The sequence below is a fragment of the Ranitomeya variabilis genome, chromosome 3, assembly GCF_051348905.1.
Source record: "Ranitomeya variabilis isolate aRanVar5 chromosome 3, aRanVar5.hap1, whole genome shotgun sequence".
Taxonomy (NCBI): Eukaryota; Metazoa; Chordata; class Amphibia; order Anura; family Dendrobatidae; genus Ranitomeya; species Ranitomeya variabilis.
Window position 1 is genome coordinate 336,392,402 of NC_135234.1, and position 27,070 is coordinate 336,419,471.

At 44.8% G+C, this 27,070-nt stretch overlaps 1 protein-coding gene across 3 annotated transcripts in view; it reads right to left on the reverse strand.

The window, feature by feature from the left end:
• Nucleotides 1-5,129: 5,129 nt before the first annotated feature.
• C3H1orf216 (chromosome 3 C1orf216 homolog) overlaps nt 5,130-27,070 on the reverse strand; it is a 172,425-nt gene continuing 150,484 nt past the window's right edge. Inside the window, exons 1-2 of one of the 3 annotated variants that reach the window (XM_077299595.1) lie at nt 22,877-23,032; nt 5,130-6,252 (exon numbers count right to left, since the gene is read on the reverse strand). In XM_077299595.1, coding sequence (XP_077155710.1) covers nt 5,380-6,225 — 846 coding nt within the window. In that variant the 5' untranslated portion in view covers nt 6,226-6,252; nt 22,877-23,032 and the 3' untranslated portion in view covers nt 5,130-5,379. Of the gene's footprint in view, nt 6,253-22,876; nt 23,141-27,070 lie in introns of those variants that run through there. The other 2 variants (XM_077299594.1, XM_077299596.1) reach the window with 2 other exon arrangements.

Genomic DNA, 27,070 nt, shown 5'->3' on the forward strand with positions numbered 1-27,070 from the left:
GGCACGGCACTCAAGGCTTCTTGGTGGTGCACAAGTTAGGTATCCAACCCGTCAAATGTAAGCAATAAAGTACTTGGCACTCAGAGGATCATCTTTGCAAAACAAGAAGTTCATTTATTTGGTGCATCCACTTCAAAATTTAAACGTTTTCGGTCACAAGACCTTCATCAGAAACATTTTTTGAATACTGAAATACATATACAAAGGAACAAAAAAAGAATTCTTTAGACAAAAAAATCATGATGCACAGTACAAATATAAACAAGATACATTCTGCTCAAAAATACATCACTTGTTGGTTGACAAGCAACAACTATGGCGGTCTGAGCGAATCCGGCCTGGTGTTCCGTGAGCCGTGAGCCTTGTTCAGAAGATGCTAAGGACTGTGAACGTGTTTAAGAAAATGATAGTGAAGTGAACGTATCAGAGTTTTAACAAAGGGTTATCAACAAGGAAATACCCAATGAGTAATCACCCCAAATGATACAGGTTACGAGATGATCCCGCAAGGAACGGGGTCATATGGCTACAGTGCACAGTGAGCTGCCTAAAATAAAGAATAAAGACACATGAATACAAAAAACAATGCCATTGTGCAGGTGTCATGCAGAGCGGCTGGGCATAGAGCCCTGTTGAGTATACTGTGATGACAACCTGTCTAAAGTGTGACCACCAGGAACCTAAATGTTCAGATGATGTGTATGTCAGCATAGCCACATAATGTAGTTCACAAAATGTGGATCACATAACTGAGGTATAGCGCCCCCCAAAAGAAAGAAAACCTAAAAACACCTAAAAACTAGTACCTGGAGACCACAACTGTGTATATGGGCCCATATAGGTGCCAGCGGCAAAATGGAGACCGGGAGAAGATAGCGCCTAAAAACACATGTAATGGGGGTGCATGTCATAATGCAAGGTATAGACTAGTGAGCCCACAATAGAGATATTCCCCTGGTGTTATAACCGGTACCTTGGTCAGTCTGGAGGTCTGGGGGGTAAGCGCTGTAGAGAGGCGAGGTATTCGCAGGGGCAGTAGCGCTACTGCCCCTGCGAATACCTCGCCTCTCTACAGCGCTTACCCCCCAGACCTCCAGACTGACCAAGGTACCGGTTATAACACCAGGGGAATATCTCTATTGTGGGCTCACTAGTCTATACCTTGCATTATGACATGCACCCCCATTACATGTGTTTTTAGGCGCTATCTTCTCCCAGTCTCCATTTTGCCGTTGGCACCTATATGGGCCCATATACACAGTTGTCGTCTCCAGGTACTAGTTTTTAGGTGTTTTTAGGTTTTCTTTCTTTTGGGGGGCGCTATACCTCAGTTATGTGATCCACATTTTGTGAACTACATTATGTGGCTATGCTGACATACACATCATCTGAACATTTAGGTTCCTGGTGGTCACACCTTAGACAGGTTGTCATCACAGTATACTCAACAGGGCTCTATGCCCAGCCGCTCTGCATGACACCTGCACAATGGCATTGTTTTTTGTATTCATGTGTCTTTATTCTTTATTTTAGGCAGCTCACTGTGCACTGTAGCCATATAACCCCGTTCCTTGCGGGATCATCTCGTAACCTGTATCATTTGGGGTGATTACTCATTGGGTATTTCCTTGTTGATAACCCTTTGTTAAAACTCTGATACGTTCACTTCACTATCATTTTCTTAAACACGTTCACAGTCCTTAGCATCTTCTGAACAAGGCTCACGGCTCACGGAACACCAGGCCGGATTCGCTCAGACCGCCATAGTTGTTGCTTGTCACCCAACAAGTGATGTATTTTTGAGCAGAATGTATCTTGTTTATATTTGTACTGTGCATCATGATTTTTTTGTCTAAAGAATTCTTTTTTTGTTCCTTTGTATATGTATTTCAGTATTCAAAAAATGTTTCTGATGAAGGTCTTGTGACCGAAAACGTTTAAATTTTGAACTGGATGCACCAAATAAATGAACTTCTTGTTTTGCAAAGATGATCCTCTGAGTGCCAAGTACTTTATTGCTTACATAAAGTACAATATGTCACAAAAAACATTCTCCGCTTCAGTGGGATTTGTTGAAGTGCTCCAAAGTTATTACCTCATATAGTGACACTGGTCAGAATTATAAAATTTGGCTTGGTCATTAAGGTCAAAATTGGCTCAGTCACTAATAGAAATAAGCAAATTTGGTTGGCTCCCTCCTTATTCGGCAAGCTATAGCGCTTACCAAATAAGCTGCAGAGGGAACCTGGCTACCTGCATCACTCGTGCTGATTAGCTGTCGGGCGCAGCAGCTGCATGTGTCGTGGCTGTTTCACTGTCACAACACATGCATGAGAGGCTATCTGGATCGCTCCTGCTGATTAGCTGTCGGGCGCAGCAGCTGCATGTGTCGTGGCTGTTTCACTGTCACAGCACATGCATGGAGAGGCTCAACATACGTTTGAGGTGCTTTTCTGCAAAGAGGACAGGACGACTGCACCGCATTGAAGGGAGGATCGATGGGGTCATGTATCGTGTGACTGAAGATGGGTATGACTGGGTCTTCCAGCATAACAATGGCCCAAAACACACAGCCAGGGCAACTAAGAAGTGGCTCTGTAAAAAGCATTTCAAGGTCCTGGAGTGACCTAGGCAGTCTCTAGACCTGAACCTAATAGAAAATCTATGGAGGGAACTGAAACTCAATGTTGCCCAGTGACAGTCCCGAAACATGAAAGATCTGAAGAAGATCTGTATGGAGGAGTGGGCCAAAATCCCTGCTGCAGTGTGTGCAACCTTGGTCAAGAACTATTGAAAACGTCTGACCTCTGTAATTGCAAACAAAGGTTTCTGTACCAAATATTAAGTTCTGTTTTTAAATTGTATCAAATACTTATTTCATGCAATAAAATGCAAATTAATTATATAACAATCATACAATGTGATTTTCGGGATTTTTTTTAGATTCAATCTCTCACTGTTGAAGTGTGCCTACGATAGAAACTAGAGACTTCTCTATTCTTTGTAGGTGGGAAAACTTGCAAAATTGTCAGTGTATCAAATATGGTACTTAATTTCCCCACTGTACATACCTAGGAAAAGAAAACCTACATAAAGTGTAGTTACAGGAACGCATTGAGGGGCATGTACCACGAAGAAAGTAAAATGTAATTAATAGATCTTGAAATGAAGGTAAGTTCCACAATTGGATGTGTTAAAAAATGTTCTTGTGCTGAGATAATCTTATAAATATGCCCCTGCAGTGTACTGCGTAATGGATGTGTCTGACCGTGCAGGAACATGGTCTGAACATGCCACATCTCCTGGGCAGGGGATGCTGCTAAACAGAGTATTCAGACATTACGGCATGGGATCCCTCTGATTCTTTCTGTGAGGTAAAACATGTTGAGTATGAAGCCGCAAATATTTTACCTCACAGAAAGAATTTGTCCAGCCTTAGGCTAAAAGTCTACAGTCATTATATGTGACTGCAGAATTTTGAATCTTCACATTGTGCGCAATGTGCGCTGTGAAGATTCTCTGGTGCTGGCACTGGGAGCGGTGGGCATGTGGACTAGATAGGTGCGGCATTGCTCAATGCAAGTGTATTGAGAAACGCCGGACACAGTTAGTTGGAATTTGGCTGAAAGTATGCATATCACATGACCGCCCACTCCAGGCGCTGGCATCAGGCCACGTGCACACGTTGCGGAAAGTGGTGCGGATTTTTCCGGACTGATTTTGGTAAATCCGCAGGTAAACCGCACTGCAGATTACCTGCGGAATTACAGCAGATTTTTTGCGGATTTTGTGCGGATTCCACCTGTGGTTTTACACCTGCGGATTTCTATTGTGGAGCAGGTGTAAACCGCTGCGGAATCTGCACAAAGAATTGACATGCTGCGGAATAAACAACGCTACGTTTCCGCGCGTTTTTTTCCACAGCATGTGCACTGCGGATTTTGTTTTCCATAGGTTTACATGGTACTGTAAACACATGGAAAACTGCTGCGGATCCGCAACAAAATCCGCAGCGTGTGCACATACCCTCAGAGAATCCTAATAGCACACAGAGTACGCGCGATGTTAGGATTCACAAGACTGCAATCACATAAAGAGACTTCAGACTTGTAGCCTAAAGGCCCCGTCTCACATAGCGAGATTGCTAGCGAGATCGCTGCTGAGTCACAAGTTTTGTGATGCAACAGCGACCTCAGTAGCGATCTCGCTATGTGTGACACGTACCAGCGATCAGGCCCCTGCTGCGAGATCGCTGGTCGTGTCAGAATGGCCTGGACCTTTTTTTGGTCGTTGAGGCCCCGCTGACATCGCTGAATCGGTGTGTGTGACACCGATCCAGCGATGTCTTCACTGGTAACCAGGGTAAACATCGGGTTACTAAGCGCAGGGCCGCGCTTAGTAACCCGATGTTTACCCTGCTTACCAAAAAAAACAAACAGTACATACTCGCCTTTCGGTGTCCAGGTCCCTTGCCGTCTGCTTCCTGCTCTCACTGACTCCCGGCCGTACAGTGAGAAGTGAGAGCGCAGCAGTGACGTCACCGCTGCGCTCTGCTCTCACTGTACGGCGGCTCAGTCAGAGCAGGAAGTAGACGGCAAGGGACCTGGACACCGAAAGGCGAGTATGTAGTGTTTGTTTTTTTTGGTAACCAGGGTAAACATCGGGTTACTAAGCGCGGCCCTGCGCTTAGTAACCCGATGTTTACCCTGGTTACCCGGGTGCTGCAGGGGGACTTCGGCATCGTTGAAGACAGTTTCAACGATGCCGAAGTCGTTCCCCTGATCGTTGGTCGCTGGGGAGAGCGGTCTGTGTGACAGCTCCCCAGCGACCACACAGCGACTTACCAACGATCACGGCCAGGTCATATCGCTGGTCGTGATCGTTGGTAAATCGCTTAGTGAGACGGGGCCTTAAGGTCAGACAACCAAAATGTATTAACATAGTATACTCAATGAAATTTGGGATTTTTTTTATTGTAGTACAATATATTTATATAAAAATATATATTTAATTACTACTGAATAGTGGAATGCTGCTTTTTCTGAATGTTGGTAACAGAATTAATGTAGGATTTATCCCATTGCCTGTGCTTTCGAATTGAAATTGCATATATTGTAATTTGATGTACAAATTAAAGCAATGTGAACATTTCAATTTGTTTCCACTTTATTTTTTTGATTTACATGATGAAAGTGAATAAATACTCAAGTAATTCTCCAGTACTTGGTTTGATATGTAAAAGCTGTAATAGTAGCCTACAATATTTTCTGTTTCTGGCTTGTGCTTCACATTACACAATATGTTTTTACAACCACTCCCAGAGTTCAAGCCTTGGGATGAGTAATTTGCACATATGTAAGAGGTATGGTTTTTGTTTTCTTATGCTGCTTCTTTAGTGGGTGACTTATTGCAGCCATGCTGGATGTACCTCAGCATCTCCTTGCGGTTGTCCAGGATAGTGTCAAAGCTCTCCTGCAGTCTGTTCTGCTGATCCTTCACCCGTTGTTGAAGACTTCTGATCCATCTCAAAAGAGCTAGTCTCCTATACATTGTCAATTGTGCATGATGCTTCTCCTTTTCTTGCTCCTTTAGTTTTTCCTTGTCTTTTAGACTTTGGAAAGCTTCTGTCAGCGTAAGTGTGAGGGATTCAGATTCTGATGAGGATTCGTCTTCAGAGTTCTCCATTTCAGGATCCTCCAATTGGGTGGATGTTAAAGTAGGTGATTTGTTGTCCTCCCATGTACTGCCAGGTATGCTGTCAGGACTGTCAATGCTAAGTGAACTGCTGGCGTAACCATTGTCTTCCAATGGAGATCCTGGCCATTCACTGCATTCCTTTGTTGTCTCATTAGCTGGTGAGTCCACTCCTAATTGCATTATTTCTGCTCCTTCTGGAGGGCTCCTAACTTCTTCCTCCAATGAAGACAAGCTGATTCCCTCAGACTTGACAGCCTTTATTTTCATCATTGTATTCTTTTTCAGATTGGTTCTATTATCTTCTAAGTGAATTTTACCACTGTCTTCATTTGATTTATCTCCCCAGTTACCTTCATCTCCCTTCTCCTGTCTCCAGTTTTCATTTTTATCATATGCCTCCTCCAAAATGTTAAAGTTAGTGTCTTGCTTTCGCTCTTTGTCACTAGGAAATGGTAAGTTACCCAAAGGTTTGGTGCAATAAAATGGGGACTGGTGAGGGCTGCTTTCAGACTTCTGTATGGCAAACATCTTGGCACACGTTGTTCTCTCCTTTGTCTGTTAAATGACCAAGTGCATAAAAATCAGTGTCTCACTATATTTAAATAAATACACTCATATATATATATATATATATATATATATATATATATATATATATATATATACATATATTGTATAAGAGCAATTATTACATAATCTATGTACAGTAATTTACTAAAGGTAAATATATCATGGTTTAGAGACTTCAAACTTCTGAGTTCCACAGTCTATATGTAGGAATCGCAATTTCTGGACTAGCCATTGCAACATCTGTTTCATATGCTTATATGTGGCTGCTGAGATCAGGTCAGGAGACTCATAGCCAGTCCGGAAATCATAGTCTGTATATCGATTGTGAAACTCATACATATGAAACTGGCCTTAGAAAGGGAAAAACATTTTGTACGCAAGAACCTTAGTAAACTTGTCATTAGGGTCATGCTGCTTGAACTGTGGGCAGCATCAATCACAGCCTAGCTACATGATCGCATCCAGATATGTCTTTGAAATGGTGCAGCATTTCAGGAAAACATAGTTTGAAAAGTCAGTCAACAATAGGAAAATACCTGACTGGCTCAGCGCTCCCAGTGACTGGCTTCTTGCTGCACCAGTCCAGTTGACTGACTGACAGGTCTCTCCTATTTACATAGTTATTAAGGTTGAAAGAAGACTTTAAGTCCATCTAGATCAACCCATAGCCTAACCAAACATGCCCTAACATGTTGATCCAGAGGAAGGCAAAAAAACCCATGTGGCAAAGAGTAAGCTCCACATTGAGGAAAAAAACTTCCTTCCCGACTCCACATACGGCAATCAGACTAGTTCCCCGTATCAACACCCGATCAAGGAATCTAGTGTATATAACCTGTAACATTATACTTTTCAAGAAAGGCATCCAGTCCCCTCTTAAATTTTAGTAGGAAATCACTCATTACAACATCATACGGCAGAGAGTTCCATAGTCTCACTGCTCTTACAGTAAAGAATCCGCATCTTATTATGCTTAAACCTTCTTTCCTCCAGACGTAGAGGATGCCCCCTTGTCCCTGTCTCAGGTCTATGATTAAAAAGGTCATTAGAAAGGTCTCTGTACTGTCCCCTCATATATTTATACATTAAAATAAGATCACCCCTTAGCCTTCGTTTTTCCAAACTAAATAGCCCCAAGTGTAATAACCTATCTTGGTATTGCAGACCCCCCCAGTCCTCTAATAACCTTGGTCGCTCTTCTCTGCACCCGCTCTAGTTCAGCTATGTCTTTCTTATACACCGGAGCCCAGAATTGTACACAGTATTCTAAGTGTGGTCGCACTAGTGACTTGTATAGAGGTCAAATTATGTTCTCCTCATGAGCATCTATGCTTCTTTTAATGCATCCCATTATTTTATTTTTCTTTGTAGCAGCTGCCTGACACTGGCCACTAAATCTGAGTTTGTCATTCACCCATACTCCCAGGTCTTTTTCATTGACGGTTTTGCCCAGAGTTTTAGAATTAAGCACATAGTTATACATCTTATTACTTCTACCCAAGTGCATGACTTTACATTTATCCCCATTAAAGCTCATTTGCCATTTATCAGCCCAAGCTTCTAGTTTACATAAAGCCTCCTGTAATATAAAATTGTCCTCCCCTGTATTGATTACCCTGCAGAGTTTAGTGTCATCTGCAAATATTGAAATTCTACTCTGTATGCCCCCTACAAGATCATTGATAAATGTTAAAAAGAAGAGGGCCCAATACGGACCCCTGTGGTACCCCACTGCTAACCGCGACCCAGTCCGAGTGTGCTCCATTAATAACCACCCTTTGTTTCCTATCCCTGAGCCAGCTCTTAACCCACTTACACATATGTTCCCCTATCCCCATTATTCTCATTTTATGTATCAACCTTTTGTGTGGCACCGTATCAAAAGCTTTTGAAAAGTTCATATACACTACGTCCACTGGGTTCCCTTGGTCCAGTCCGGAACTCACCTCTTCATAGAAGCTTATCAGATTAGTCTGACAGGAACGGTCCCTAGTAAACCCATGTTGGTATTGGGTCATGAGGTTATTCCTCTCCAGATACTCCAGTATAGCATCCCTTAAAATGCCCTCCAGGATTTTACCCACAGTAGAGGTTAAGCTTACTGGCCTATAATTTCTGAGTTCAGTTTTTGTCCCCTTTTTGAATATTGGCACCACATTTGCTATACGCCAGTCCTGTGGTACAGACCCTGTTATTATGAAGTCTTTAAAGATTAAGGATTATTTGTATACATGAGAGATGTGTCAATCAACTGGGGTGAGGGTCACAATCCTCCCCATAATATCTGGCTAGCTTATCAAACTATGTTTTCTCTGAAACGATGCAGAGTTTTAGAGACAGACATTTCAGGCTGCTATTGCACTGTTAGGCTCTGATTCAGACTGCCCGTAGTTCAGACAGCATGAATCTGATGGTGCGTTCCCTTTAATGTCCGTTCTTGCCACAAAAGATATTTTTTCCCCGAAAGCCTAACTGCTTAGGGTAAGTTCACACAGGAAGTTTTTGCTGCTTTTTTTTCTGCAGCAAAACCTGATCATCTTGGCAGGAAAGAAGCTCAAAGAAAAAAGGAAAATCCAGCTCAACGAAATAGTGAAAAAAACGTGTCGTTCCTTTATTCACTTCAATAATATATGTGGAGGATAAAAACATCAGCAACAACAAAAATAAAAACAGTATCAACGCGTTTCTGGTGACAGTGCACCCTTAATCATGATTAAGGGTGCTCTGTCACCAGAAACGCGTTGATATATATTATTGAAGTGAATAAAGGAACGACACGTTTTTTTCACTATTTCGTTGAGCTGGATTTTCCTTTTTTCTTTGATCCCTCCACGCCCTGACACAGCGGTTCCGTGCTCCGAATATTCAGAGATGTCAACTATGGTGAGCTGGACTTTGCTTTGTTTTATTATATATACCAGGAAAGAAGCTGCATCAAAAACGCAGGTTTAGGTGCATTTTTGGTCCTCTTTTTTAAGCGTTTTTTTGGGGCATTTTTTTTTCTCTTTGTCCATACTAATGTCCTTGGATTTTCAGCAGCAAAAACGCAGCAAATAATGATACTTGCGTTTTTGCTGCTTTTTTTCAACACCCATTCAAGTCAATGGGTGAAAAAATGCAGCAAAAAACGCTGAAAGAAGTGACATGCCCTATGTCCAAAAAATGCAGCACAGCACAAAAAAAACCAATGTGTGTGCATGAGATTTCTGAAATCTCATAGGCTTTGTTGGTATTGTAAAAAGCAGCTGAAAATTAGCATAAAAAACGCCGCAAAAACGCCCTGTGTTAACGTTTTCCCTCAATCCACAGAAAAGAAATATCAATAATTTTCTGAGACTTTGGAGGCATGAGGAATTACATGAAAACATATCATGAAATAAAGTTTTATCATTGTACATCAGGGGATATCAAATCTGTATTCGGTTCCAAGTTAATAAATGATTGACTTTTCTAAATTTTTCCGCCTGACTAAAGTTGAAAGGCTTCCTATGTTTTGTGTTTATTTTGGGCTATCAAATAGTTATTTTGCACAAGATACATTTTATCCTTTTATGTCCATGTCACATGTATGGTAAAATACTGGAATAGAAGCACTAATCAAATTAACAGAAGAAACCTTTGTTTCTGCAGGAGACACAAGGGTCTTTGACACCCCCCAATGTGAAGAGTTCACTAATCCTTAGACAAGCGTAGTATTGTTTTAAAAAATACATTTTTCTTCTTTCTAAAATCATTTGTATGCTAGAATCCTAAACAAAGAGTCACATTCTATACACACATATGAAAACACAATGTTTCCCAGGAAACACTCTTTAGACTTCATGTTTTTGGAATTCTAGATTGCAGCGACTCTTTTCTTGCTGTGAGACAGATCTGATGAATATTTGTATACAAATTGCAAACCTTAGTATTGCTTTATATTAACAGAACACACATTTGCTGAATTCTGCAAGACTCAACTCAACGCCAAAGGTTTGCGGCAACATTTTCTGAGCTTGACACTCCACTGTGCTGCTATGTACTATATACCCAAGGTACTATAAGTTTTTGGGAAACCATAAAAATCAGGTTATCATCAGAGTTTATAGAGCATACTTTGTACAAAACTAAGACCCTGATATGTCCCCTTCATGTCAGAAGCTCCTGTTAAAACATTAAGGGTAAGTTCACACAGGGCATTTTTGCTGCATTCTTTTTCTGCAACAAAACCTGATCATCTTGTCAGGAAAGAAGCTGCGCCGAAAACGCAGGTTTAGGTGTGCTTTTGGTGCGTTTTTGGTGTGTTTTTTCATGTGTTTTTTTTCTCTTTGTGCATGCGAATAATGTTGAGTGCACACAGAGAAAAAAAAAAACAACTTCCTGAAGATAGAATGAATAGATAGATTGATAGGATAGATAGAATAGATAGATTGATAGATGTCATGTCGGACGCTGTTCACACTAGGGCGTCCGACAGACAGCAGTAATTCCACTTACGTCCACTACACGCTCAGTGGCGTCGGCTAGATTTTATCCAGCTTGCTCGGGGTTAATCTAGCTGGTAATCAGGTTGGAGGCTGGGTCACGCCCACGGCCTTTAAATAGTCGCGCTGGACTTTGGGCATCTCTGATTATAGCTTGTGCTTTGTGCCTAGTGATTCCGGTCTGGAGTGGTGGTCTTGTTGGAGGAATATCGTATCTGGTGGTGTATTATCCTTTGTCATATTCCTCCTTCCTATATTTGTATTTGTTTTGCCCTGTGCACATTATAGTGTATTCCTATATGTCTGCGGCGTGGTGCGTTTTTCAGTTTTCCCTGTCTGTGCTTTCTGTGGGGATTGGTGTGTGGTCTCTTCTCCTGGGTGGCGGGTGGTGGTCTCAGCTTAGGGCTGAAACAGGAGACAGGGTCAGGCCTGGCGGCCCAGACATGCACACCTTTAGTGTAACTTCTGGGAAAGGGACAGACAGGGTTTCCCTAGCCTAAGGGAAATCGCAGGGGCCCGGGTAACCAGCCTTAGTCTACCCAGTACCCCTGTGACATTATAATCAGCCCAAAAGGGAAAAACAAAGAATACATTTTTTTTGCATGTCATGGATCCCATGACTTCCATAAACCGCCAGTTGAGGGCGCTGTTCTTACAGGTCACTGAATTGAAGAGGGCAGTTCAGCAACAGGGTCTTGTGGTATCTAATGTGCAAGTGCAAACTGCAGGTAGAGTTGCAAAGCCAAAAATCCCTTTACCTGAGAGGTTTGCTGGGGAAAGCAGTAAATTTCTTGTTTTCCGTGAAGCTTGCAAATTGTATTTTCGTATGCGCCCACTTTCCTCAGGTAATGAGGCTCAGCGTGTGGGCTTGGTTTTGTCATTACTAAACGGAGACCCCCAAGCATGGGCGTTTTCATTACCTTCTGATTCAGCTGCATTTAACTCAGTAGAGAGTTTTTTTTCTGCTCTTGGACTCATTTATGATGATCCTGACAGATTGGCTCTAGCAGAAACTAAAATACCCGCTCTCTGTCAGGGGGAGCGAATGGCGGAGGATTACTGTTCTGAATTTCGCCGCTGGGCGGTGGACACACAATGGAATGACCCGGTGCTGCGGAGTCAGTTTGTATGTGGGGTTTCGAGAAGGGTTAAACAAGCCCTTCTGATGTATGAGACTCCTGCTTCTCTGGAGTCTGCCATGAGTCTTGTTGTCCGCATTGATCGCCGTTTGTGTCAGGGGGCGCTAGAGACGCCACCTATGGGGGAGGTTGTAGGTGCACGTGAGGTTGCTGCAGGTGAGCCCACGGAGTCTATGCAAATCGCAGGGGTGTCGCGTCATCAAGCCCCCTCGCTCAGGAAGCAGGGACTCTGTTTTTGCTGTGGTAAAAAGGGGCATTATGTAAATGCTTGTCCTCTGTTTTCTAAAAAAAAGCGCAACGGCGGAAAACTACTAAGCTCAGAGGGAGTGGAGGAGGCCAATCTGAGCTTATGCATATCCTCCATGGTGGTCTCTCAATGTAGGCTCCCTGCCAGAGTTATGGTCGCTGGCAGAGAGCTGCCAATCACTGTTTTTGTGGATAGTGGTTCGGCCACTAATCTCATTGATGAGGAGTTTGCGAGCACGGCCGGGTTCATGGTCGAAAAATTGCCTCATCCTATCCGGGTGGTCACCATCAATGCTACCGCTCTCCCACAGGGGGAGATTACTGAGTTTGTGGCTGAGGTTAAACTTCACATTGGGGTCCTACATTATGAGCAGGTTACATGTAGGGTGCTCAGTAATCTTCCTGCACAAATGGTTCTGGGTTTTCCATGGTTATCTATGCACAACCCAGTTATTGACTGGAAAACTCTGGACATAATTCAGTGGAGCGGATTTTGCCAGGAGAATTGCCTGGCCACATGTATGTCCGCTGTGACTCCAAGTATTCCTGAGTCACTGCTTGATTTCGCGGATGTGTTCTCAGAGAAGGGTTGCTCAGAATTGCCACCACATCGCCCCTATGACTGTACTATTAGGTTTAAACCAGGGGCTAAATTGCCGAAAGCAAGGATGTTCAACATCTCTGGTCCTGAGAGGCAAGCTTTAAAAGATTACATTGCTGAGAGTTTGAGCAAAGGGCACATCAGGCATTCGTCCTCGCCGGTGGCAGCGGGGTTCTTCTTCATTAAAAAGAAAGATGGCAGACTACGCCCGTGTCTGGATTTCAGGGAGTTAAACCAGATTATGGTTCGTGATCCATACCCTATGCCACTGATACCTAATTTGTTCAACCAGGTGGCTGGTGCTAAGTGGTTTTCCAAGCTTGACCTCAGGGGGGCTTACAACCTCATAAGAGTCCGTCAAGGTGATGAGTGGAAGACGGCTTTTAATACTCCTGAGGGTCATTTTGAAAATTTGGTGATGCCATTTGGGTTGACAAACGCGCCTGCAGTTATTCAACATTTCATAAATGATGTATTCTCGCATGTTCTGGGGAAATTCGTTATTGTGTACCTAGATGACATTCTCATTTATTCATGCGACCGTGATTCTCATTTAGAGCATGTGAGGCAGGTGTTACAGCTTCTCAGGGAAAATAAGCTCTATGCAAAACTTGAGAAATGTGTATTTTCGGTTCAGGAGTTGCCTTTCTTGGGTTATATTGTGTCTGCTTCAGGGTTTAAAATGGACGCCGCTAAGGTGCAAGCGGTGCTGCATTGGGAACGGCCTGATAACCTAAAAGCACTCCAGCGGTTCCTTGGGTTTTCCAACTATTATAGAAAGTTTATCAAAGATTTTTCTACCATTGCTAAACCGCTTACTGACATGACGAAAAAGGGTACCAATTTCTCTGCCTGGCCTCAGGCTGCTGTGCGCGCATTTGAATTTCTGAAGAACAGTTTTGCTTCGGCCCCCCATTCTGGTGCAACCGGACGTATCAAAACCATTTACCGTGGAAGTCGATGCATCTGAGGTTGGAGTGGGGGCGGTGCTGTCACAAGGCTCATCCTTGGGCGAGTTGCGTCCTTGCGCCTACTTTTCCAAGAAGCTGTCGTCTGCCGAACGTAATTAGGATATCGGCAACAGGGAGTTGTTGGCTATCAAGTTGGCTTTTGAGGAATGGCGACACTTTTTGGAGGGGTCGGTTCATCAGGTTACAGTTATCACCGACCATAAAAATGTGCTGTATTTGGAGTCAGCCAAGCGTCTGTCCCCCAGGCAGGCTCGCTGGGCATTGTTTTTCACACGGTTCAACTTTTTTGTTACGTACCGACCTGGGTCTAAGAACACTAAGGCGGATGCTTTGTCCAGGTGTTTTCCGGGGGGAGAACCTCGGGAAGATCCGGTACCCATCCTCCAAAAGGGTGTAGTGGTCTCGGCTCTCACGACCGAGGTTGAGGCTGAGATTGCCGAGGCTCAGGTGGAGGTACCACCAGAGCTTCCCATTAACAAATCGTTTGTACCTCTCCATCTTCGCCTAAAGGTGTTGGGTGAGCATCATGATGCTGTCCTGGCTGGCCATCCAGGGGTTAGGAGTACCTTGGAGTTGGTGTCACGTCGGTTTTGGTGGCCCAAAATCCGACAGGACGTGGTCTCATACGTATCAGCATGTACCACGTGCGCTAGGGCTAAGACGTTCCGCTCTCGTCCTGCTGGCACACTACATCCTCTCGGGGTACCCAGTAGGCCATGGACGGAGATTTCCATGGATTTTATCACAGATTTGCCCTCCTCTGCTGGGAACACGGTCATTCTGGTGGTTGTTGATCGGTTCTCAAAGATGTCGCACTTTGTGTCTTTGCCTTCGTTGCCTAACGCTAAGACTCTGGCTCAGGTTTTTGTGCAGGAGGTGGTCAGACTTCACGGGGTCCCGTCTGACATCGTGTCTGATAGGGGTACTCAGTTTGTGGCAAAATTTTGGAAAGCTTTTTGCTCACGGCTGGGGATCAAGTTGTCGCATTCTTCTGCGTTTCATCCTCAGTCAAATGGTCAGACCGAGCGTATGAACCAGAATTTGGAGCAGTACTTACGCTGTTTTGTTTCTGACAATCAGGAGGAGTGGTCGACGTTCCTTCCTTTGGCTGAGTTTGCTATAAATAATCACCATCAGGAATTGTCTGGGGAGTCCCCGTTCTTTTGTGTTTACGGGGTCCATCCTCAGTTTTGTACTCTGCGTCAGGGGGGCTCTACTGGCATCCCGGAGGAGGACCAGTTAGGAGCACAACTGTCATCCGTTTGGAGGAGAGTGAAACAGCGCTTGCTAAGCGTAGGTGCAAGGTACAAACGAGTGGCTGACAGAAAACGTGTGAAAGGTCCGGACCTGAGTGTGGGTGACTGGGTGTGGTTGTCCACAAAAAACATAAAACTCAAGATTCCATCCTTGAAATTGGGTCCAAGGTTTATTGGTCCATTTAGGGTTGCCGCATCATTAACCCGGTAGCCTACTGTTTGGCACTCCCTACGGTATATAAAATATACAACGTGTTCCACAGATCTTTATTAAAAAAGGTGGTGGGTTCTGTGGATACGGCGCCTATGCCACCTCCAGTCTTGGTGGATGGCAATTTGGAGTTTGAAGCCTCCAAGGTGGTTGACTCTCGTGTAGTGCGCCGCACATTACAGTACCTGGTACACTGGTGTGGTTATGGGCCGGAAGAGAGGTCCTGGGTACCTGCCTCGGACATACATGCAGACCGGCTGGTCAGTATGTTTCACCGCCGCCATCCGGACAAGCCGGGTCCTATAAGTCGTGAGGGCCCTGGGGTCCCTCGTAGAAGGCGGGGTACTGTCATGTCGGACGCTGTTCACACTAGGGCATCCGACAGACAGCAGTAATTCCACTTACGTCCACTACACACTCAGTGGCATCGGCTAGATTTTATCCAGCTTGCTGGTAATCAGGTTGGAGGCTGGGTCACGCCCACGGCCTTTAAATAGTCGCGCTGGACTTTGGGCGTCGCCGATTATAGCTTGTGCTTTGTGCCTAGTGATTCCGGTCTGGAGTGGTGGTCTTGTTGGAGGAATATCGTATCTGGTGGTGTATTATCCTTTGTCACATTCCTCCTTCCTATATTTGTATTTGTTTTGCCCTGTGCACATTATAGTGTATTCCTGTATGTCTGCGGCGTGGTGCGTTTTTCAGTTTTCCCTGTCTGTGCTTTCTGTGGGGATTGGTGTGTGGTCTCTTCACTGGGTGGCGGGTGGTGGTCTCAGCTTAGGGCTGAAACAGGAGACAGGGTCAGGTCTGGCGGCCCAGACATGCACACCTTTAGTGTAACTTCTGGGAAAGGGACAGACAGGGTTTTCCTAGCCTAAGGGAAATCGCAGGGGCCCGGGTAACCAGCCTTAGTCTACCCGGTACCCCCGTGACAATAGAATAGATAGATAGAATAGATAGATTACCTGCGGTATCCTCTTCCCGGGCATTTTCCCACAGTGCAGAGGTTACCTCAGGTCAGGCTGTGAGGGAGCGCAGGCTCAGTGACGTCACCGCTAGTTACTGAGCCTGCGCCTGCTCCATCTCATTCATTCCCCAGTCGCTTACAGCTGGGAGCGGTTGCATTAGCATCGCTCCCGCTTGTAAGATGTAACTCCCCCAGATACTGCGTGGGACACTCGTTATATCAGACTACGGCGGATCAGGGAGTATACGTTTGCTTTTTTATTTTATTTTTATTACAGAAGATCAAGGGCTTCTCTTTGGAATGGCAGAACAATAAAAAGATGGTCAAAACTGTGTGGTGTTTTATTTCATTAAAAGACTTTTTTTCTGCATGTGTTTGTGTTTATTTAACCCTTTAATTACTATAGGATTAGTAGTGGATAAGTGTCTTATTGACACCTCTCCATTACTAAGCCGGCTTAATGTCACTTTACAATAGCAAGATGACATTAACCCCTTATTACCCGTTTGCCACCACTACAGGGCAAGTGGGAAGAGCCGGGCAAAGCGCCAGAATTGGCACATCTAATAGATGCACCTTTTCTGGGAAGCTGCGGGCTGCAATTTTTAGGTTGGGGGGGCTATATCCATGGCCCCTTAGCAGCCTGAGAATACCAGCCCCCAGTTGTGAGCTTTAGCAAGGCTGGCTGTCAAAAATGGGGGGGACCCCACGCCGTTTTTTAAAATTATTTATTTAAATAATTTTAAAAAAGCACGAGGACCCCTCTATTCTTGATAACTAGCCTTGCTGAAGCTGACAGCTGGGGGTTGCAGCCCCCAGCTGTGAATTTTGTCTGGCTGGTTATCAAAATTAGGGGGGACCCACGCCGTTTTTTTTTTTTTAATTATTTATTTATAGTGCAGGAGCGGCAGATGAAAACTCCCATCCTCCGCTCCTGCTGTCACTGTAATTAGCGGTTGCAGGTGGCAGATGATGGGATCAGTAGTCCCATCAGCTGACACCAGTGATCGGAGGTGAAGTTTACACCTCCCATCACAGCTGAGTGCTCCCCGCTGTCAGAAGACTGGCGGCGAGGATTTCCCCGACGATCAGAAGAGGTGTTTGCCACGCTGTCATGCATATGACAGCGTGTTAAACACTGTAATATCGGACCCCCCATTCAAATGAATGGGGGGGTCCGCTGCTGGATGACAGGCTGCATGAACGCATCATGCAGCCTGTCATCTAGATGTAAAAGAGCCGAGTGTGACGTCACATCCGGCTCTCCTCGACTTTCCTGCAGCAAATACGCTGCAAGAAAAGTCAACCTAGTGTATTTGCAGCGTTTTTTCACCATCCAATCAAGTCAATGGGTGGAAAAATGCTGGAAAAACGCTGAAAGAAGTGACATGCTCTATGTTCAAAAAATGCAGCAAAGCACAAAATACTGATCACACAAAAACCCAATGTGCGTGCATGAGATTTCTGAAATCTCATAGGCTTTGCTGGTACTATAAAAAGCAGCTGAAAATTAGCATAAAAAACACAGCAAAAACACCCTGTGTGATCTTACCTTTAGATGAGCATGGTTGACTTTAGCTGATGATGGCACTTTATGACTGTGGTTGAGCAAACTTAGCACAAACTTTGGAAGACCACACATGACATGGATCATAGTTTTCTATATCAGAATCAATGACTCCATATCATGTTAGTAAATCACTCCTCTAAAAGAGCATTTTGTTACAATTTTGTGTGTCATCTCAAAGAGGTTTCATTGTATATTATTTGGTCCTCATCACATGGCCAAATTGGCCAGTGACCCAGCCACCAGATATTATAGGACAGGGCTATAGTTCACACAGAATTATATTGAGATAGTTTACATAGACTCATTGATTAGTGGGTAAATATAGAAAATATTTTGCCCACAAGGGTGTATCTTGAAACACTGATGAATTTTTTCTAACTCTGCACACTACACCAATTTCCAATGTTATGCTCTAGAATCTTTTTAACCCTAAAAAGTAAAAATGTCATATATATTGCAGTTCTGTGGTTCCCCATACATAGACTGTGTTGATGATATCTGTCACACAGTATTTGTATGTGTACGTACAAATGTAGGTACCCCGTGTCTCTTATATTATTGTTTTATTATTATAAATGGATAGGTAGACAGTGCTGGTTAGAATGGCCATAATGGTCATCAGTCCTTACTGAGTCGCCCATCAGGGCAGTGATACTCGGTACCGGGTCTGGTCTTTAAAGGGATGTGTCACAGCGGCGGTGACCCGGTCCGTGGCCCTGGGTGCCCATGTTAAAGGGACGGTCTTTAAAGGGGTTAGTTGAATAATAAAAGTTTGTGACGCCACCTGTGGTATTCGGTCAAGGGTGACAGATGCTGCTTAAAAGGGTCCACTGGGGTGATATTATGGCAGCAGGGATGGTATGGCTTCCCACAGGTGAAGCTGGGTTCCCAGGGCTCCCGATGTAGTATGGACAGGTGGTAGGTGGTGTAGAAAGAAATAGATACCGGATTACAGGTGCTGGTGGTGGTCCGGCTGGCTTGGAAGCGTCTCAGGAATCCCCCTAACCAGGTGGAGTTGGAAGCCTTTCTTCTAGCGCTGTGTTGTTCTAGTCCCTTGCTGTCTTAGGCCTCACAGAAGGTCCTCAGGTTCTCTCTCTGTCCCCTTTTACGTAGGACACTAACTTGAGCCTAACAGGATCTCTATCACGACCTGGGCTCTATCTGTTACTGTGTCCTTGGGTGTTAATGGTGGACAGGTAATTTGAAATCTAGCTGTCCACCGGTTTCTGCCATGGGGCATGAAGTTACCCCCACAACCTCGGTCTTCTGGATACCGATATATGCACTCAGCGTGGAGGAAGTTCAGTCGCAACTTCTCTCTCCAGCTCTTCACTTCGCCTTTGCTCCTTCCTCCTTTCAGTCTATTTACAAGTTGCTCTGCTCTTTTTTTCCATCGAAGGAGCTGCAGAATCACTCGTCTGCACGGCCCCGGCTTTCCTTCCTCACTCCTCGCTCTCCTCTCACCAACTGTCTAAAGGTACCTTCACACGAAACGACGCTGCAGCGATAGCGACAACGATGCCGATCGCTGCAGCGTCGCTGTTTGATCGCTGGAGGTCCCCGGGTAACCAGGGTAAACATCGGGTTGCTAAGAGCAGGGCCGCGCTTAGTAACCCGATGTTTACCCTGGTTACCAGCGTAAAATGTAAAAAAAAAAAAAACAGTACATACTTACATTCGCGTCCCCCGGCGTCCGCTTCCTGCACTGACTGACTGACTGAGCGCCGGCAGTAGCAGGGCACAGCGGTGACGTCACCGCTGTGCTGTGCTTTCACTTTCACTTTGCGGCGCTCAGTCAGTGTGGGAAGCAGACGGCGGGGGACGCGAATGTAAGTATGTACTGTTTGTTTTTTTTTACATTTTACACTGGTAACATTGAAAATAGCGCGCTGTTCGTTATTTCATTGGTGATCGGTGGGCGCGGCCATCTTCCTTTGGCCGCGCGTGCGCAGAAGCGGCGCTCTGCTGGCCGCGGCTTCATTAATGCAGTAATTGATGCCTAAGAAGCCCCAACCAAGTATTGAGTGCATTTACTGAACATACATGTCAGTGGCCAACATTTCAGATTTTAAAATAATTTTTTTCAAGCTGGTGTTATAAAATATTCTAATTTACTGAGATAATGACTTTTGGGTTTTCATTGGCTATAAGCCATAATCATCAATATTAACAGAAATAAACACGTGAAATAGATCACTCTGTTTTTAATGACTCTATATATGAGTTTTACTTTTTATATTAAAGAACTGAAATAAATTAACTTTTTGATGATATTCTAATTTTGTGAGATGCACCTGTATAATCCATTGATTACCAACAATATTTGTTATTTTGTACACCCAAAAAAGTAATTTTCCTAATTCATTCAAAACCATGTTGCAATAATGATTTCACCTGTATGAATGTCTCAGGATCAAAGCTAAAGTTTACAATACACAATTGTAATTAACAAGAATTCAACCACAGGTAAGTCTAAATGTTCACTAAACAGGAGTCCAGTAGACAGTTGACTATAAAAAGGCATTACTTAAAGTGAACCTGTCATGTGAAAAAAACACTATTAACCGCAGATATGGGGTTAATCTGCAGGTTAATTAAGTTCTGAACCTGCCCGGTTCTGCTGAGTGGAAATTAACTTTATTCCCCCGGTAGCATTCGGATTTCAGTTATGGAGGCGGTGCTGGTGCAGGCTCAGTCACCGCTCTGTGTATAAAGAGCAGCGGCTATTACCGAGCCACTGGACCTGACTGACAGCCAGCTCTAATGCTGATCTGCTGTCAGTCAGTACAGAGGGGTGCAGTTGCAACTGCCGCTCTCTATACACAGAGCGGTGACTGAAGTTGCACTGCCCTGTGACTGAAACCAAAACGCTACCGAGAGGCATCAAGTTAATTTCCTTCCGGCAGAAGGGCTGTAAGTGCTGGCGTCGGACATGTTCAGAACGATATTAACCTGCAAATTAACCCCATATCTACAGGTAAATAGCGTTTTTTTCACACGTCAGGTTCCCTTTAACCAAGAAAACCTTTTCCCATTTCATGCTGTCAGCAATGGCACCGGATGGAAAAGAAATGTCACCTAAGATAGGAAATAATTTATTTACACGAGAAAGGCGAATGCTACAAGAAGATCAGCAAAGTTTTACTTATCAGTCAGAATACTGTAACAAAAGTGATACAAAAATGTAACAAAAATGCAACTGCAATAATCTCACTGATACATCCAGGCCGTCCACAGAAGGTAACAAGAGCATCTTCTGATGAGAAGGGTTACTTTGTGTCATTTTTTTCTACATATCTGAATAAAAATTTAGCACAGTACTGTATGTATGTACTGTTGAAATAATGCTGGAAATGAAGAATACTTTCACAAATAGAAGTATTAATAGTTAATTTTTTATCAATTCACAAAATGCAAAGTGAATGAACGAAAGAGAGATCTTGATTAAATTTATATTTGTTGTGATCCAAATTTGCCTTCAAGACAGAATCAATTTTTCTCGATACACTTGCCCAGTTTTTTAAGGAACTCAACAGTGAGGTTATTCCAAATATCTTGGAGAACTAACTACAGATCTTTTGTGAAAGTAGGCTTGTGAAATCGGGGCTTTGTTGGGGCTATATCATCACTTCCAGGACTCCTTATTCTTTTTAACGCTGCAGATACTTCTGAATGACATTGGCTGTATGTTTGGGGTTGTTGTCCTGCTGCAGAATAAATTTGGAGCTAATCAGATCTCTCTCTTATGGTACTGCATGATGGATAAGTATATGCCTTTATTTCTCAGCTTTGAGATTTCTAAGAAATGGAAAATGTTGAGGTTTGTAGACACAGTGGTCAGGCAAGGAAACATAATGCAGCAGATGAAAAACACATCATGCTTACTTCCCTTCAAAATCAGAAGATGTCCATGTCCAGTAGTGCCATCAGCTACAAACTGGCAGTATCCATTGTGGACCAGCTACACATGTCTACTGTTCAGAGAGGTCTGACCAGAAGTGGTCCTATGGATCATACCTTACATAAGAGCAAGGCCAAGAGACTCAACTATGCAGACAAATATAAGAAATGAGGACCAGAAAACTGGCAAGATGTACTCTAGACTGAGGAATCAAAACTTGAACTATTTGGCTGTTACAGAAGGCAGTTTGCTCGCTGAAGGACTGGGCGCCGGAAACTATTGCGTGCTTACAGGTTTGGGTTTTGAAAGTTTTGGGTTGTACTTCACCAATTGATTTGGGAATTCAGTCATTGTTAATGGTGTTCTCCATGCTGAGGGTTACAGGCAAATACTTACCCATCATGGAGGTGTTTAGTTGCCTCAAAATTTATTTTGCAGCAGGACAATGACCCCAAACATACAGACAATGTAATTAAGAACTATCGTCAGCATAAAAAAGAACAAGGAGTCCTGTAAGTGATGATACGGCCTCCACAATTCCTTGATTTCAACATCATCTACAATGTCTGGGATTACTTGAAGAGACAGAAGGATTTGCGCAAAGTCACATGCACAGATCTGTGTTTACTTCTCCAAGCCAAGATGTTTGGAACAACCTCCCTTCCGAGTTCCTTCAAAAACTGTGTGCACGTCTACCTAGAAGAATTGATGCTGTTTTGAAGGCTTAACAGTGATTTGATTTACATTTTTGTTTTGTTCAGTCACTTAGTTTATTTTTTATCAATTAATACACTGCACGGACTTCGATTTTTGAAAGCACTCTTCCTTTGCCTCCTATTTTCTACCACTGCATATCTGACCCTGGCTCTGTTGTCCTCTCTGTACAGCTGCTCAGTGGCAGCCCTTCTCTGTACAGCTGCTCAGTGGCAGCCCTTCTCTGTACAGCTGCTCAGTGGCAGCCCTTGGTGGTGGAGGGAGGTGCTGGCTGCTGGTCCTGCTTCCTTCCTGCACTGATCTGGCGTGGTGCTGAAAGGACAGCGCCAGCTGCAGTAGTATCCCAGTGCATCGCAGCCATCTCGGGGGCACAGGGATGATAGGACACCTCTCAAGGGGTTTTACACTGCAATGCAACAGGACTGTCACAGGAAATGAGACTAGTGTTCCCTTCCAAGTGGCAGGGTAATGTCATTGCATATAGTAAGCAGGATGCTGTAAATGTAAAGCTGCTAAATAGGAAGCACAGCGGATTACAGCTGTTCTATAAGTGATCCACTGCCCATCCCCCACCTTGGTGCAATGTAGTCAGTGTGCCCAGCCAGCGGTACACGGAGCCGGTGACTGATCTCATGGTGTGCCCATGTGTGGCAGCAGCAGGCAGGGACAGACTACTCACAGTGCGCGGCTGTGCTCCCCAGCTGTGGGTCCGGCTGCTCCGAGGATGTGAGTGCTTTCCTGGGCAGGAACACGTCAGTGGTTACACACTTCCTATGAGCACTGAGCCCAGACAATCAGCACACAGCATCCACTGCAGCCTCCAATGCTTTCCCTCTGCAAGCAATAGTCGTCATTTCCTCATAAACTCCCATTACTGCTGCAGGTTATGGCTACAGAAGAGATCTGCTACTAAATCTCTACATACAGAGGAATGAGGAGCCCCAAGCAATGGGGAACACCCAAATGTGCACATGTGCTCGGTGGGAATGACTAGTCATACATATAGACTGGACTCTGTGCAAGCAGACCAGCGCTCAGCAATACTTCTGAGTTCACCAGCACAGCAAGGGTCAAATGTTGCGTTTTGGAAATAATTTCATTAATTTTAGACGCTGTAGAAGGATTAGAGATAGGTCGTATAAATATTAGGTGTGAAATGTTATCATACAATACTTATAGGGACAGTCTATCTACCATAATCCATGCATATCATGGTGAAGGCTTTCTGAAAGACCAAAGAGGGTCTCGTGGGCCCAATGCAAATTCTGCGACATGACTTCCCCAACTATATATCATTTCTAGTACTGTGGGGCAGAGGATCCTTTTAGGTTCCAAGAGTCCTAAAAGAAACCATAATCTATTACTGTGTACTTGCTAAAAGGGGTATTGACATCTCGAATATTTTTGGCATGTTCATGGGTTCTGACATAAACGTATGTTTGATGCTCATCCTACCAAAAAGACCAGCATCTATCCTGAGATTAGTGCCTTGTTGTGAGCTGCTTTTAGAGGAAAAGCAGTCAGAATTCCCATACAAATGGTTATCCGAACTCCTCTTCATTTTCAGCGGTACATCAGGGCCCTAGTCTTGAGATAGATGACAGATACTAGACATTTATCTCATATGCTGCTGAAATTATCAAAACATATGAGAATACCTCTCTAACTTAACATGTATCTATTTTATCTACCTCTTATAGTGTCACCTTTCTGTTATGTGCCTGGGAGTTCTGTGACACTTTTGTGTTTAATTCTGTTGTATTTGTAACTCCTTGTTGCGGTCATGGCTGGGTTGAGCAGACTGTTATGCCCAGATGTGGCGCACCTGCGACAGGACTGGGCCTACCCAGGAAGGGGCGTAACTAAGCGGCTACCTTGGTGTTCACTGGAGCCTTTAGTGGTGAAATCAGGCTTGTGCAGCAGGTAGCTGCCAGGTACCACTCCTGAGCAGAACCTGGTACTGCAACTGCTGACCCCAGGGTTCAGGTACACTGACACTACTTTAGGGTTTAGTTCTGACACGCCGGTCTAGGATTCAGGATCAGTGTTAGGCCACTCATGGACTGGGGAATAGTGTTAATGCACTGGCCGCACTGGGACCAGGTGACTTTGGGAGCAGGTCTAGCCACTGTGGGATCAGGGGACAATGTTCAGGCACTGGTCGCTCCTAGACCAGGGAAAGGGTTCAGGCACTAGCTGCTCAGGGACCAGGGTATGAGGTTCAGACTGTCTGCTCCGGGACTAGGGGACAAAGTTCAGGCCCTGGCTGCTCTGGGACCAGGGAATGATGTTCAGGTACTGGCCACTCCGGGCCAGATGACGAGGTTCAGGCACTGACCGATCCAGTACCGGGGGACAGTCTTAAGGCACTGGCCGCTCCGGGACCTGGGGATGAGGTTCAGACTGTCCGCATCGGGACAAGGGGACAAGGTTCAGGCCCTGGCTGCTTCGGGACCAGGGGACATGGTTCAGGCATTGGCCGATCCAGGACCAGGAGACAAGATTCATTGACTGGCTGCTCTGGGACCAGGGGAAGTGGATACAGGACTGGCCACACCGGGGGGACAATGTTCAGGCACTGGTCGCTCCTAGACCAGAGAAAGGGTCCAGGCACTGGCTGCTCGGGAACCAGGGTACAAGGTTCAGACTGTCCGCTTCGGGACCAGGGGACAAAGTTCAGGCCCTGGCCACTCTGGGACCAGGGAACGATGTTCAGGCACTGACCGATCCGGTACCGGGGGGACAATGTTAAGGAACTGGCCACTCTGGGACCAGGGGACGAAGTTCAGACTTTCCGCTCTGGGACAAGGAAACAAGATTTAGGTCCTAGCTGCTCCGGGACCAGGGGACAATGTTCAGGCATGGACGCTCCGGGCCAGGGGACAGGGTTCAGGCACTGGCCGATCCAGGACCAGGAGACAAGGTTCAGGGACTGGCTGCTCTGGGACTAGGGGAAGAGGATACAGGACTGGCCACACCGGGTCCAGGCGATAACGTTCAGACTATTGGCTGGAAGCCATCTTGCAGGTTTACTACTTATGCTAAATGCCTCTCAGCAACAGGCTAAGAGAATTTAGCATAATGCTCACTGCTTCTTTAAGAATGGGGAAGCATGAGGATGTGTGAACTAGGCACACCGCCGGACTGCAACACACACACAGAAAGCAGGAAGTTGCTGGAGAGACATGCCAGGAGACAACGCCGTGGGTTTGGGGCGGTGAGTAAGCCGATGTCCCATTATAGAGGGGAAGGGGAAACCGGCAGCAGCATTATAGTACCCCCCTTATGCCCCTTCTTCAAGCCTGCAGGGACTCTCTGCAGAGAAGTTGCAGGCTGAAACCTCGTCACAGACTTCCATGACTTCTCTTCAGGACCATGACTTCTTCTGTCCACGAGAAGAAAAGTGACACCTCTCACCATCTTCACGACTAGGATGCTTCTCTTCACTGTTGTGAATTCTGCTCTTGGGCTCCCTCCGGTGGTTGTTGGTGGTAGTGCAGTTGTCTTGGGGTTGTAATCCAGGCAGGTGTTTCTGCTGATTGCAGCTCTATTAGGTATTTAGGTGTGCAGGATCCATGAGTCCATGCCAGTTGTCCATTGTACTTGGAGGGATTGCATCTCTCTCTGGCTCCTCATGCCCTGCTGCCAATTCAGCTAAGATAAGTGTCTGGTTTTTTGTCTCTGTGCACACATGCAGTGTGCTTTGCAATTCAGTGCAATTCATTGTGTTTTTGTCCAGCTTAGACTTTGTTTGGATTTTTCAGTCATGCTGGATTCTCAGGAGATGCAGATATACTTTCTATGTCTTTAGTTAGATGTAGAATATTTGTATTATCTGCTGTGGATATTTTTAGGATTTTAATACTGACCGCTTAGAATTCTGTCCTATCCTTTTCTATTTAGCTAGAAGTGCCTCTTTTGCTAAATCCTGTTTTTCTGCCTGCGTGTGTTTTTCCTCTTATACTCACAGTCAATATTTGTGGGGGGCTGCCTATCCTTCGGGGTTCTGCTCTGAGGCAAGATAGAATTCCCATTTCCATCTATAGGGGTATTTAGTCCTCCGGCTGTGTCGAGGTGTCTAGGATGTGTTAAGTACATCCCACGGCTACTTCTAGTTGCGGTGTTAGTTTAGGGGTTGCGGTCAGTACAGGTACCACCTACTCCTGAGAAAGTCTCTCATGCGGCTCCAAGGTCACCGGATCATAACAGTACAACCGGCCAATAATGAGTTAAATGCATCTCAGAAGAAAGAGCCATTTTTTTTTCTGTAGCCTGCTTTGTCTTTTCTTCCCTCTTTTCCTCTGGGTGACTGAGGAGTCTTGTGCTAACATGGATGTTCAGGGATTAGTTTCTCGTATAGACCAGCTTGCTGCTAAGGTACAGGGTATTTCTGATTATTTTGTTCAGACTCCGCTTTTAGAACCTAGGATTCCTACTCCTGATTTGTTTTTTGGGGACAGGTCCGAATTTTTTGAGTTTTAAAAACAATTGTAAACAGTTTTTTGCTCTGAAGCCTCGTTCCTCTGGTGATCCCATTCAGCAGGTTAAAATTGTCATCTCCCTGCTGCGTGGTGACCCTCAGGATTGGACATTTTCCCTGGAATCTGGGAATCCGGCCTTGCTTAATGTAGATGCCTTTTTTCAGGCTCTAGGATTATTATATGATGAACCAAATTCTGTGGATCAAGCGGAGAAGACCTTGTTGGCCCTGTCTCAGGGTCAAGAAGCGGCAGAATTGTATTGTCAGAAATTTAGAAAATGGTCTGT